Below are 13,421 nucleotides of genomic sequence, written 5' to 3' on the forward strand. Positions count from 1 at the left end.
TTTAGCTAAATGAGAACATTTACATGAAGATATCTGCTGGGCTAAACATTCCTTAAGACAGGCTTTGATGTTTTTCCATCATGTCTATTTGTTTTCTATTATACATTTCTTGTGAATCATAAAGGTATCATCAAATGAACAATTCCATATATTCTAAAATGTCTGCAAAATACCCAAGGAAAGAATGTTTATTTTATTTCCTAGTTGTCTTGTGTCACACTATCCTTGTGGGGACTTCCCTTTCCATTCCATTAATTTCCCATTAATTTCAATGGCCTAACCCTGACCCTTACCAACATATACGTAACCCTAACCTAAACTGCATTCACACCCTAGTCCTGCACCTAACCCCCTCCCCAAGAAGGGAACCTTTCCTCATGGGGATAAGTTGTTGATCCCAACAAGCACCTATAAGTTCAAAAAATATACATATTCCTGGGAAATCATTCCCATAAGGTAAAAAACACATTTCCACAGATACACACAGACACACACACACACACCCTTCCACAATTCAAACTCTGTGGTCTACAACCATGGTGCTCAATTAGCTCAATATCAGTGACTGTAATGGACTTCTGGACACCATCCCCCTGTGGCGTTTGTTGTGCTCGCCACCCCCACTGTCCCTACTCCATCAGTCATATCGAATGAGGTGGCTGCTTAGACAGACGGTAAAGGTCAGCTTTCTGCAACAGCTCCCCCACAACAATCCGGGTCTCACTGCAACCAGAGCCCAGTGATTTTGGGTAAAGTACTGAAGTACTGTCATTTTCAAGGAATACTATTCATATCATACTTTGCCATCTCTTGATGTGTTTTACTTTACTACCATATCTAACATTTTGTCTGACTGATAGACTTCCCATAAAGTTGCTCTATATTTTAGCCTGGGATGTAGGTTGAACAGTAGGAGGTGCAACAAGGGGGAGTTGACAGCAGCCTGTGCTGCCTAAGTCATTTCAACATATTCCAATTGCTTCAGACATCATATGTCACACTAAATGTGAACTTTAACTTGGCTGTTTCTCTCTTCTACATAAATCTCATTTGGAACCTTTCCTAGATTATTGTGCAGCAACAGCAGCTTCTCTAAACTTACCATACTGTCTTATCATCATGGTACTGTGTTAAAACAAAAAAGTATCCTGAAATGTACAGATTGTTAAAATGTTACTGTGATTACTTTGAAGGAATTTCTTTTTCACTGGGATGACGACATGAGCGAGTCAGCGAGTCTGGGTGTATTTCAACAGATGTAAGGTTTCACTCTGGTACTGAACAACTCTGTTCTTCAATTTCTAGACCCTGAAACCTGGTGCATTCGAGTTGTTGTTCTGTTTGTTTGGTAAAACAGGGTCTACAGCATAAATGTTGTCACTGGGGCCGTGGTGCACATTCCTCGAAGGGCGGTGTCTTCGCAGTCCAACGCAGAGTCCAGACAAGACATTTCCATTAGCCTCTGCATTACCATCACTCCCACCCTCGTTTTTCTGTGCATCTAAAAGAGTGCCTCTCTCAGGAGAAAGCTTGTGGGAGTTACAAACACTTCCAGCTCTCACATCCCAGCATGTACTGGTCTGCATTAACACACTCTGTTGGGCCTGTTGCTGTGCAGCTGAGCCAAGTGACATTGGAAGGTTAAAATTCTGCCACCTTGGTTGTACTCTCCACACTTATGAGCACATATATCTTTGACCATTTGTCCTCTACTCTGACCCTTTAAAATCCAACGTTTCCTCTTTTTTGGGGCAGAGTACAGGCGCACCCTGTTTGAGAGGCTGCTTTTCTCTGACCCTCCGCTTCATGAGATCTGCAGTGATGACATTCGGATCAAGCTCTCTGCAGCACAGTTTCTCCCTCCCTCCCTCTACCACAGAGCCAGCTATAATGCCAAGGGTGTCAAATCACTTTAGCATCAAAAAACAACATTCGACCCTCCGCACTCACTACCCTTCCTCTATGCCTCAACATCACTGACTGCCTGTGTTTTTTCTCTCACTCTGAATCTCTTTTTTGAAGCTGAGGAGACGTGTTAAGTCAGATGATGTGTAGCTGCTGTTCCCTTTAGGATTCCCATTGACATGGACAGAGGTGTCCAACTTCATTGAGCAAGGAAGAGCTGAAGATGAAGAGAGGATTGAGCTTCAAGTTGGTTTTGAAGAACAAGACGAATGCTTAAGAATGAAAACAGCATGAAGAACTAGATCCAATGAACTCAACTTTAACTGTTGCTATATATGAAATGAAAAACATGAGGTAAGCATTAATTTATACCTCTACTCTGAGAGTTAAAGTAAAAACTACATCCGTAAAACAAATACATTTCTTGAGACCCCTTCAAAATTCAGTACAATCAACTAGCCTCAGAAGTCCCAAATTTGGTGAACAGAAACCACCTGTGTGATATACAGTATGAATCCAGCTGTCCAGTGAAGGCCAAAGGAGGCCGTCAGATAACGTAAAGCAGAATCCTGAACTGGAACATTATGGACAGGTCATAGAGAATGATGTTGAGAAATGTAAAGGTTATAAAAAATACACCAGGCTTTGAACATCTCAAAGAGCTCTGTTCATTCCTTCAAAAATGCAAAATATATAAATAAAATAATAATATGAAAATAGGTAAATTATCACCCATAAGCAGTCCAAATCTCTGCAGGAATTATGTCTTTAAATGCCCCAAAAGCTACAATTCAAGCTTCAAAAGCTAGTCTTGCTATAAAACTTTTATTTTTCCAATGAGTTTTAACAAATATTTTAAAATCAATTATTCAGTTTCTAGGAAGATCAACATCTATATTGCTGAAAGGAGGCAGAAATCTAATTTAAAGGAGGACCACTTAGGGGAAAGAACATCCTCCACTATACCTTTAAGGTTTTTGTTTGCACCAAAAAACTGAATTCATAAAACTCTTAGGCTTGCTGATGTTAGGTTTAAACTAGTTGGATAGCAATAAGTTCAAAGACCATTTTTTTAGATGTACATGTAACAGTTTATTGTAGCAGTTCATTAAAAAAGGCATTTACACAAGGTTTAACAATCAGGAGGATAAAAGATTATTACAACTCAGTGAAATCTTAGATCATGTTTTTTTTAATAGTCTTCAAGTGTGTAATATCTGCAAAAGTAAAGGTCTTAGCTATTCTCAAATGCTCCATCTTCCTCATTTAAGTGTGTCACAAGTCTTCATTATGTATTGTACTCGTGCGGTGTGTCATGTTCAAATCCTGCATGACTTTCCAAACAGCACGGTGTGTGCCAGCTTAAAAAACGACAGAACTTTTGAAACTAGAGGAGAGGTTAACCTTTCCAAAGGGTAATCCTAAGTATACAGCTAGTGATAAAAAAGGAAGTACTTTATATCAAAGCATATTTATCCATTAAATTGACCCCGTCAACAAGGAATGAGTTACATTGATAAACTGTGGCAACACTTAAAAAAAGGCAAAAAAGTAGTTGTTTAGACTTGCAGTTGACTGAAAAAAAAAAACATTTAAACTATTGAAGTTACAGCTGTGGGGAAATGTGGTTTCATGAAGTGTTCACGAACTAATTATGCACAATGCTTTCTGTTTGTTGAGCAGATAAAACTGAATGTGATTTTTAAACTCTTCTAGGTCAATGACAGTGTTAGCAAGGCACTGATGGAAAGGAAAATATCTTCTGTTTTGTTTTTTCACATCCAGAGCAGAGGGTGGATATTTTGAGCAAAGCAAAGCAGGAAATGCATGTTTTATAAAGAAAAGTAAGATTTATTAGACCACCAATTTGTGAGAATTTGTCTCTTCCTTTGGTTTGACCTTGTCTAAATACAAAGCTCTGCTGCTGTTACTAAATCCAGATGCTAAGTGCAAAGTTTTCTTTCAATCATCTTAGCAAGCAAAGGAGAAACAAAAGAGACACCAAAATGAATGACAATTTTCCAAATCTGGGTCTATTTTCCATTCTGAGAAAATATTTGTGAGTAATGGATCTGCAGTATTCATCGCAGCCTGCAGCAAATTAATCTGCACAAAAAGAACCGTCTAAGCTGCTTGCACAGAGCAATGCAGCAACTTCTTTACCTTTCCTCTCATCTCTTTTGCGTATGTAACTCACATGTAGCCCTTTTATATCATCATGCTCTAGTGTTTATCAGTGTTTGGAGGAGGCCAGTGTCCTTCAACACTTAGTCAGCTCCACTGATGTAAACATAGTGCTTTGCATCAGGCCCAAGTAGCCCGGAGAGGATGCAGTGGCACTACATGCTGTTTTGGTGTTTTCTACCAGCTGGCTGAAATAGATTTAGAGACAGGAGTGAAATACTTGGGTTGAGATGAACGTCCTTGTTTATATTCATGCCTTTGGTTAATTCGCCTGTATATTCCAGCGGAAACCACCCAGCTTCCTTGTGATTTACATGCCTTTCTGTGTTAGGCAACATGAGGCCTGGGGAATGAGAGCTTGCTTATTCATGTTTAATTAATGTCTATAAAAAATGCAAGATATATATTTAAAAAAAGAAAAAATAATAATTATAGATAGATAGATAGATAGATAGATAGATAGATAGATAGATAGATAGATAGATAGATATTTCTGTTTTTTTAATTCTCCACAAGGATAATCTGAAAACTCAATGGAATCATATCATCCCTTCAAACTGCGACTGAAAGAATATATTAAAGCCTAAAAATACAACGGTACCTGCATTTAACACCAAGCTCAATGCGAATAACAGAAAACTGAGCAATAGATATTTATATTCCTCACCAGTTCATTAGACTTTAAATTATGCTTTTCTCATGATTTTTTAAATCTAAATGTTGCTGTCTTTGCATTACTATGACTTACATTTAAACTCATATCAACTGCCTCTGCAGAGTTTAAGTACAGTAATTCCCAATCCTTGCTTCTACCACCCTCATTTACACAGTGGAGATGATAATGACTGCAAGACAGCAAAGATGCGACTCCTTCCTGTGAGCTTCCACTTCCCGCCCTATGTCCCTGGTTGCCTGCTCTTCTGCCTCTCCACTGGGATTGAGCTGTAACAATGAGATAGCATTTCACTGTGATGATGTTGCTAAGGGATTAAAGGCTCAGAGAGTTATCAAAGGCTTAGTGGCTCTGATTTCTAGTGACCGGCCATGGATGGCTGCCATAAGAGACCTCCACCTCTGCAGATGAATCCTGGCTGCTGCTGTGGCAGCTGGCCTCCATGGACCATGTCATTTAAGGATATTCCGCTCATGGGACAATTGATCTAAGTTTTCTTAAATTCCCTTTTTGCAAATTTAATAGGATAAAAAAAATAACAAATATAAGAGAAAAAAAAAAAATTAAAAGCCACTATCCAACATGCACAAACCTGATTCATTTGAGATAACAATACCAACCTCTATGTTGGACATTAACAAAAGGGAAGGAAGTCAGTTATCTTTTGAAAACTACAGCTATAGAGTCAATCATTGTATTGCACAATGTAGATATTTACACATAACAGCTTGTAAAACCAGTAGAGGTAGGAGTAACATAAATGAGCTGTTGCCTGTAGCCATGTTTCTATCAAACTGGAAGGAAATTTTTAAGCAAACATGTAAAAGTTTGACAAAAGGAAATGCAGATTTGTTTCCATTTGGTTAGAAGCAAGTCAACCAAGCAAAGTTAAGTGTATTGTTGTAATATACTACATATACTACTAAATACTACAAAATGCACAGTAGAAAAAACCTGAGAAAAAAATGCACCTAGTGATTCTGTTGTTAAAAGGCTTCAGCGTTCTTTAAATGTGACTGTAAATACTCCTGGTATACAGAGTATATTGTAGTTGATTCAATAACAGGCAGGTCCTCAGATCCTTTGTCTGCCAAACATGCCCAAATTATCACAGCTACTTTGTGGTGTCTAACATTAAACAGGACTTTGATATGTTTTACAAGCTTGTTTGGGAGAATGGAGTTTATCCCTGTCTACTACTGCAAAACAATCAATGATATAAACAAAGAAATGACTCCAAGGTGCCCGGTCCATTGGCTGATGAGGAAGCCATCAAACTAATAGCTTTCTCTCCTGGATGGATGTTATCCAAGTTCTTTTAAAAATAGCACCATACATACAGTTTCAGACAACATATATCAAAGGTTGCAACACTGTACATGACGGCTGATATGAGGTAGTTGTGGTTATATGCTGCGTGTAATTTACTTCAAAGCATTATGGTCAAATCTTTACTTAGGAGTCACTGATCCAAAGGACATTGTTCTACAACTCCTGTGCAACGAAAATTTGTTTGGAGAAAACAAACTTGATACTCTTAACCCTTTTAAACAAACTACTTTTTCTCTGTCTTTTTGTGACAGGACTGTCATGTACAGCTACATTTAACAAGTTAACTGAAGTCCCTAAGTTTAAAAAGAGGCTCTCGAGCTTTTCGGTAATTTAAACTTTTGGATAAATTCACAGTTGCATGATTAACCAGTTTAGGTAAAAGTTTTTTCAAATGAGGAAAACTAATGTTCAGTATAAAACGATGGACTTCATGCCTTAAAACCCCAAGTTCATGTTTTACAGATGGTGGTCAGTCAGTCAAACACCAGTCGGTAGGTCTGATTTCTACTTTCCTTAACGATTAAAGCCTAAAAAAATGTATGTGTGCTTTTACTCACAGCTTGCACTTTTTCAGATGTGTGTGATAAGTTCTAACAGTTCCGAAGTGTTTGTGTTTTTTAACAACCTGTTAGATTTAAATAACTGAATTGAAAGAATGACTTTTATTAACAAAAATATAAAGATTTGTGAATTTATTATTGATCAAGTTACTGACTCTCTAACACATTCAACTAGCTTTAAAGTAAAAGTAAAACTTTATCCATTACAGAAACCTGACTGTAATGAAGTATTGGCTAAAATTTACACTTTGTATGATAGAAACCTTTGATTTAATTACACTTCTTGCTTCCACCAAATTGTGTTCAAGAATATATTCAAAAGATTTTATGATCAAAACAGCTTGAATCTAACTGCTAACTTATCTGACTTCAAGAAATGATGTAAACAAAAATGTGAGGAGCCAATTAAATAGTGTTTCTTTCATTTTGACAAACTCCAGTCCTCGTCTTAAAGTAAACTGCTTTAAAACCTCTGATTAGCACGTTGCTGCTCGAGATAAGCGTCCCCAGTCACACATTAAAAAAGATCTCCTCTGTGCTCTAATGAATAGAGGCCAGCACAAGTAAACAGCAGCATGGTGTATTCCAGCATCTTTGGCTCCTGACCTAGCAGGAAGCAGCCTGGGAGAGCGTGGACTCTGGCCAGCCAATTATAGCGCATGGATAGCGCAGGGAGCACGGAGCACGCTGAGGATAATGAGGCCCCTCTATGTGACCCTCTTCACCTCTGCGGGACCCCGCGATGGGAAACATGAGGACCCACTTTAACCCGACGTCGGCCCCCTCCATTTCCCACTCAACTGCTCTTTTTAGCTTCCTTCACACTCTTTTCAGCCCAACTGCTGGTTTTGAACCCTGCTGTGTGACCACAAGGTCTACAAAACACACTCTGCTTTGCTCCAAAAGGCCACCCCAAGGCTTTTTGTTGCACCGATCCTAAAATACTATAGAGACAAAAAAAAAGGGGGTGAGCACATAAACATACATTACTTGCAAAAGTTGGAGCTGTGTCACTTTCCTTCCTTCTTTTGTTTGTTCTGATGGGACAAAAAACAAAAAACGATTCTAGCCAGTCAGAAATAGTAATAGTAATCTCAAAGCATTTTCTAGCTCTGCTTTACCTACAGCAGGGTAAAGTATCACCACATTATTATTTTGCAAACCCGCTTGAGACCAAAAAGAACATTCATCATGCACATGTTCTTCTATGAAGTGGCTTGAGTCAAACCCAGATAGGACATGCTATTTTTTTTTCTTACTCTACTCTTGCTGCTCTTCAATAAAGATTTGCAGAATGTAGAAATACAACATGTTCTCTTAACGGAGCTGCAACCGGATACTCTGGATTTTATTTAGGGATGTTTGAGAACAAGGGTCCCAAACAATAGGCCAACTTTTTACCTTTTATTTACCAAATCTGTGCAACAATTTATAGATTTTGCATCTATCCATAAAGTCTTAATTTAATGTATAGAAGTTACAAGGGTTATAAAGTTATAAAGGTTGAAAACTTTGCAGGGACTATTTAGTCAGTGGTAGTATTAAACCAGAGCTATGCTAATGCTTATTAGCTTTAGGTATGAAAGGGAAAAGAGAGCAAACAGTGAATCTTGTTAAATGGTGTCAGATTAGTGTAGAACAGCCAGTTGATGTCTGATGGGGGGGTTACTAATAAACATCCAAGCCTCCAACCCCCTCCTCTCTCTAGGCATGATTGGTCCTGTCATTTGGACCCTCCAAACGCGGACCATATGTGAGCTCAGCCCTGGCAATCAGGCTGTATTGTGGAGCAGGCAGCTGAGTTCATCAGGAAAAAATTAGCCCGCCGCTCTGCAAGCCTCGCTCCTATTGGCCAGTCACGCGGCCTGCTCCGTTTGAGGGCACCCCAGACATTCCTGCGGATAATCTTTTCCATTCCTCCGCTCAGCTCGGCGAGGACAGACCAAATCGCAGCACAAGGCCCGCATTGTGAAGGCCCTGTTTTCAATGCCGTCTCTCTTTTTACGTTATTCCCTCTGCCTCACCTCATGTACCACAATTCAAAAGAAGTAAAAACAGCATTTCCCATCAGAGCTAATTTTTCTCTAGAAAAAACCCCCAAAAAACAACAAAACCTTTTACCAAAACATGGTAAAAGGTTGCCCCTTTTTTCAGAATCATGAGGAAAAAAACTAAGAAGGCAACATTTCTCACGATTCTTTCCAGTAAGAGAAAACAAAAACCCAGAACAATGTAAAAACCGCTGAAACCGGAGCCCAGCCACATCAGTACGCTGCCTGGAGTCCAGCACATAGGGGATGAAAACCTCCCCCCCTACGGGTGAGCCTCGATTCGTTCCCAGAAAACCTCCTGCCTGGTCACCGCCACTCCTCTCACAGATCCCACAGCCGCTTGTAATCGTGGGTGCAGGCAGTAGTTGGAGGTCAATCACACAATCTGGGGACACTGGTGAATTTATAGCAACACTTTCCATAATTAGACTCAAGATTATTACAGACTCTATAAAGTTTAGAGCAACTGTCCACTCTAACCAAACATTTCCTTTGCTTTTCGCCTTCGCTTGGCTACCGAACATACCACTGAATTACTTGTACAACAAAAGCCACAAGGCTAGGATGAAAAAAAAAAAAAAAACTTTATTAACTCTAAACTCCTCCTCTCCTGACTTGATTTTCACAAAATAACTAAATCTGACACAAAAACCCAAACTGCTCAATCTCTTAAAATATCCCACAACCTTTAACATACTTCAGGGGGACTTTATGCTTCTAATCCAGATGGTCTGGATTGCTCTGGAAACACATTCACCCTCACCACAAGTTGTGACAGTGAAATATGTTGCAATCAATCATGATAACTGTGTAAAATACACAAAGATGGGGGTGAGGTTGGTGGAATAACTGTGCGTTTCCTCATGCTGAAACTTGTCCATAAAAATATATTTCTTTAAGTAGAGGGGTTTCATTTTACCTTTTAAAAAAATATATTTTGCACTGAAGTAAACATATTGTAATGTTTTCCCTCCTGAAACTAAAAAAAGAAAGTCAAATTAGCTAAATAAATAACTGTCTTGAGGGATCGCTGTGGCAGATGGGAACTGGGTGCAGCTGAAGGCATATTTTTTTAGCTGTTACTGTATCTTGTCATGAATAGTAAAGATGGTCTTCAGTGAAATCCTCCCACAAAAACTTTCTACAAGTAAGGAGTATAAACTTTCAAAAGGTATGCAGTCATGGGAAAAGGAAAGTTTTTAGACTAGTGAGTGCAGTCATAGGGAGAACTCGGAATACCTGGTGATACAGGAGCTTGTAGAGTATTAGTATCTATCCCCTTCAGGAGCTGTGCTGGAGGTTTGCCCTATTCTGTACAATGTAGATTCAGTTCATTGGGTTTGTGTGAGTAACTGTTTCAAGGCAACATTATTTCACCTCAGTGTGTTCATTCACTGAGTGAATTTACTTTTGGTTACCATGTTTAAGTTCGTGATCCATCTAGTTTGGATGAATTTTGGACATATATTTTTTCTGCAACACATGATCTAGACTTTAACTAGGTAACTGCATCATCTGATTATTCTTTTGCTGATTTGCAGTTTTAAAAAGGCAAGTTTGGGATTATTAATCAAGCTTTAGGACAAAGTATCTCAGATTTCACTTGCGAATACCTTGGAATATAGGAGTTCATGTTTAAACCAGTGAGAGTATTGTGTCCTGCCCTGTGGCTGACTTATTGTTGAGAAATTTCCTTTTAGGAAGCAGCACTAGCTTCCTTAAGTTTTTTATTGATGTATCTCTGTTTTGGCATTGTGTTAAAAGACACCTGTATGTTCCAGAGCAGCAAACTACAAAACATGACCTGCTAAATTAAGAGCATGTGTTAGGCAAAACTTGACTGCTAACCCTAACCCTAAAAAAATATTTTGAAGTATAAAGGAATATATTTAATTTTAGATGACTGAAAAGCAGCAAAATACATTAGTTTTTCCCCCCCCCAGCAAATAAGCATTAATTTCAAACATAAAAATTACCATGGTAATAACAAATTGAGAAATCCAAAGAAATGCCATCTGGATTTGACCAGAATAATTATATAAATAAATGTGTATTTTCTGCTTTTAAATAAGTTCAATTGTCAGGTTTTTACTTGGAAAAGATGTGCAGACAGTTTTGATATAGGCTAATTAAAATTTTAAAAGGATCTTATGAAACTATTATTTACAAAGTTTGAAACACCTTGTTTTGAGTATACTTAGAAGGCAACCAATTTTTGCAAAAAGGTGTTTCCAATCTATAAACTAGTTAAACATTTTGCAGAAACTGGGATAAATCTAACGTGGAGATGCTCTATGAATACCTAATGAAACCTACCGGTAAGTTCTGTATCCGGTCTGAAGCAGGTCTGGAATTTAACTTTGACAATTGAACATGTGAAAATGCTCTGATCTAAACCATTCCTCTGCACATCTGGCTCTATGTTAAGCTTTATTGTCCTGTTGGAAAGTGGACCTCTGGCTATATCTTTAACATTTTGCAACCTCTAACAAGATTTCTTTAAGTTTGCGTGTATTTAGCTCCATCTATCTTTCCAATGATCTGTCTCCCTATGTTAAGACAGTATTCCCACAAAATGATTCTTCCATTGGTTTTAAGATTCCAGTTTGGCTTTTCTACCATGTAGAGAATATATGTGGTTAAATAAGTTAAAAAAAATCTGACGAGATTACTTCATTTTGCATATTTGCAGCATCCCCTACATGGGAATTCTAATGGCCTTCTTTCAGCTCTCTTCCTCCCAATCATAAAGAACAGATTTGTGGATTTTAACTTAAAGAGTTGTCATCCTAACAGATTATCTCGCTTTCCATTGGCCTTCTGCAGCTTCTCTAGAGTAACGATGGGCTTTTTGGCTGCTTAAGGTAATAAAACTCCCCTTGCCCTGTATGTGGGGTTTGTATCCAGAGCCATGGATTTGTAATTTTAAAGTAGTGATATAACTTAACAAGATTCCAGATGTCAGACCTGAGCTCTGTTTGGAAGAAACCAGTCCTTCAAGAAACTAAGTCCATCCTGAGCCAGCCTTACTATGTTCTCAGAGCTCAGTTTATGCAAATGCCCAGACTGTGTTGTTCCCCACAAAAAGCCAAGCAGTTGTCATACGTCTTTATTCCCTCATCCATTTGTCTTTTAAACTCTGTTAGCCAGTGGCCAAAGATGTTGCTATTGTTTTATTTTATTTTTTAGTTATTTTTGTTATATCTCAATTGCACTAACAGTGTTTATGGAGTTTGGTTGAAAGAGATTGTTTGCATACTGTGTCATTTCGCCTTGGTTGACCAGAGCAGCAAACTGAATTGCCCTTTTTTGGGGAATAAATAAAGTTGTCTGAATTGAATTGATAATACTTTCCTTTGCAGATGATGGCTTTAATAGGACTCTATGAAAGCCCAAATTATGTTTTTCATCTCATCCTTACTTTATTCTTCAATGCAACCTAACACCAGACCTGTCTAATGTACGAAGCTTTTTGTTCACAAACCATTTCAATTTAATTACACACAGTTGGACTATTTGCTGGCTACAGCTTTTCTAAAGGCTATTCATTCAGGCTTTTCATTTCACTACAATTTACTTCCATGTAATGATAATGAATTAGAGGACACTAATTAAAACTGTATGTTGCAATTTTCAGGCTTCATCATACGTTGAATATCTTGAAAACCCATGTCTCCCAATGATGTTATTTTGTGTTGATTTATCACACAAAATACCGGGAAAAGTAGCAGATATTTGAGGTTGAAAAAAAAAAGAAGTTAAAGGAAAATGACACATTTTAAGGCTCTATATTCTGGGGAGATCGAAGTTCATGGATAAAAAACAAACAAAACTAATGCTCTAATCATGCTTTTTACAAGTTGAAGCTGCTTTATGCAGCAACAGAAGTCATGCTTTTCTCACATGATGGGCAGCACAGCCAGTCTCATGGCATGGATGCTGCAGACAGAGCAAGCCTCAGGGAAGGAATATTTCAGCTTTAACAACATGTTGCACATAGCTTGGACCCCTATTCATTAGCTTCCTACCAGGAAAGGCTCAGCCCAGGCAGGCCAAGGTGACAGCACCTATGTTACCCTGTCTATCAGTCATCAGCATGCAGAGACATCAATCATTTTAAGAACAGGACGAGCCCTGGGTGTATGAGTGTTTCTGCAGCAATAGGGAAGTTGCCTCCACATTAGAACACCAGTCAGGAGTAAGACATCTGAACTGTGTTACAAACATTCTTAATCCAAAGCAAATTATTCTTAATAAAATGTAGCACTGGTCACTGGAAAATATCTTATGACAGTAGAAAAACAAGAAGTAATTGCATTTTTGATGATTAAAATATCTTGTATGGGACATTGTGTGCAGATTAAAATAACTAAACCCTTGTGACCAACATTTTCTTTTCTAATATAAGCAAAAAAATTATTTTATTAACCATAAGAAAAAGCACGTAGTCACAGGTTTGTTGGCAGTGCTTACCTGATGATAGTCGACGCTGGTGAAGCGGACAAACGCCGCTAAAACAGGAGCACGCCTCTGATGAACGACCTCGCTGCATGGGGGGGGCCAATGAGCACTGGGGCTTCAAAAACCCTGCAAAATATGACAGGGAAATATGTCAAGAATTTATAAGTGAAGTAACATTTGGTTGACCAATCATAAAGAGATCTCAGCAGCAGCAACGAAAGGACAAGACCAGATAACCATTAAGCAGGAATGTCC

At 38.4% G+C, this 13,421-nt stretch overlaps 1 protein-coding gene across 4 annotated transcripts in view; it reads right to left on the reverse strand.

Moving 5' to 3' along the window:
• The window catches only part of rxra (retinoid X receptor alpha), a 136,825-nt gene that overhangs the window by 82,049 nt on the left and 41,355 nt on the right, over window positions 1–13,421 (reverse strand). For all 4 annotated transcript variants that reach the window (XM_015401610.1, XM_015401602.1, XM_015401620.1 and 1 more), the window contains exon 2: window positions 13,179–13,292. In XM_015401610.1, coding sequence (XP_015257096.1) covers window positions 13,179–13,292 — 114 coding nt within the window. The remainder of the gene's footprint in view (window positions 1–13,178; window positions 13,293–13,421) is intronic.

The sequence above is a fragment of the Cyprinodon variegatus genome, unplaced genomic scaffold, assembly GCF_000732505.1.
Source record: "Cyprinodon variegatus isolate N-32 unplaced genomic scaffold, C_variegatus-1.0 Scaffold32, whole genome shotgun sequence".
Taxonomy (NCBI): domain Eukaryota; kingdom Metazoa; phylum Chordata; class Actinopteri; order Cyprinodontiformes; family Cyprinodontidae; genus Cyprinodon; species Cyprinodon variegatus.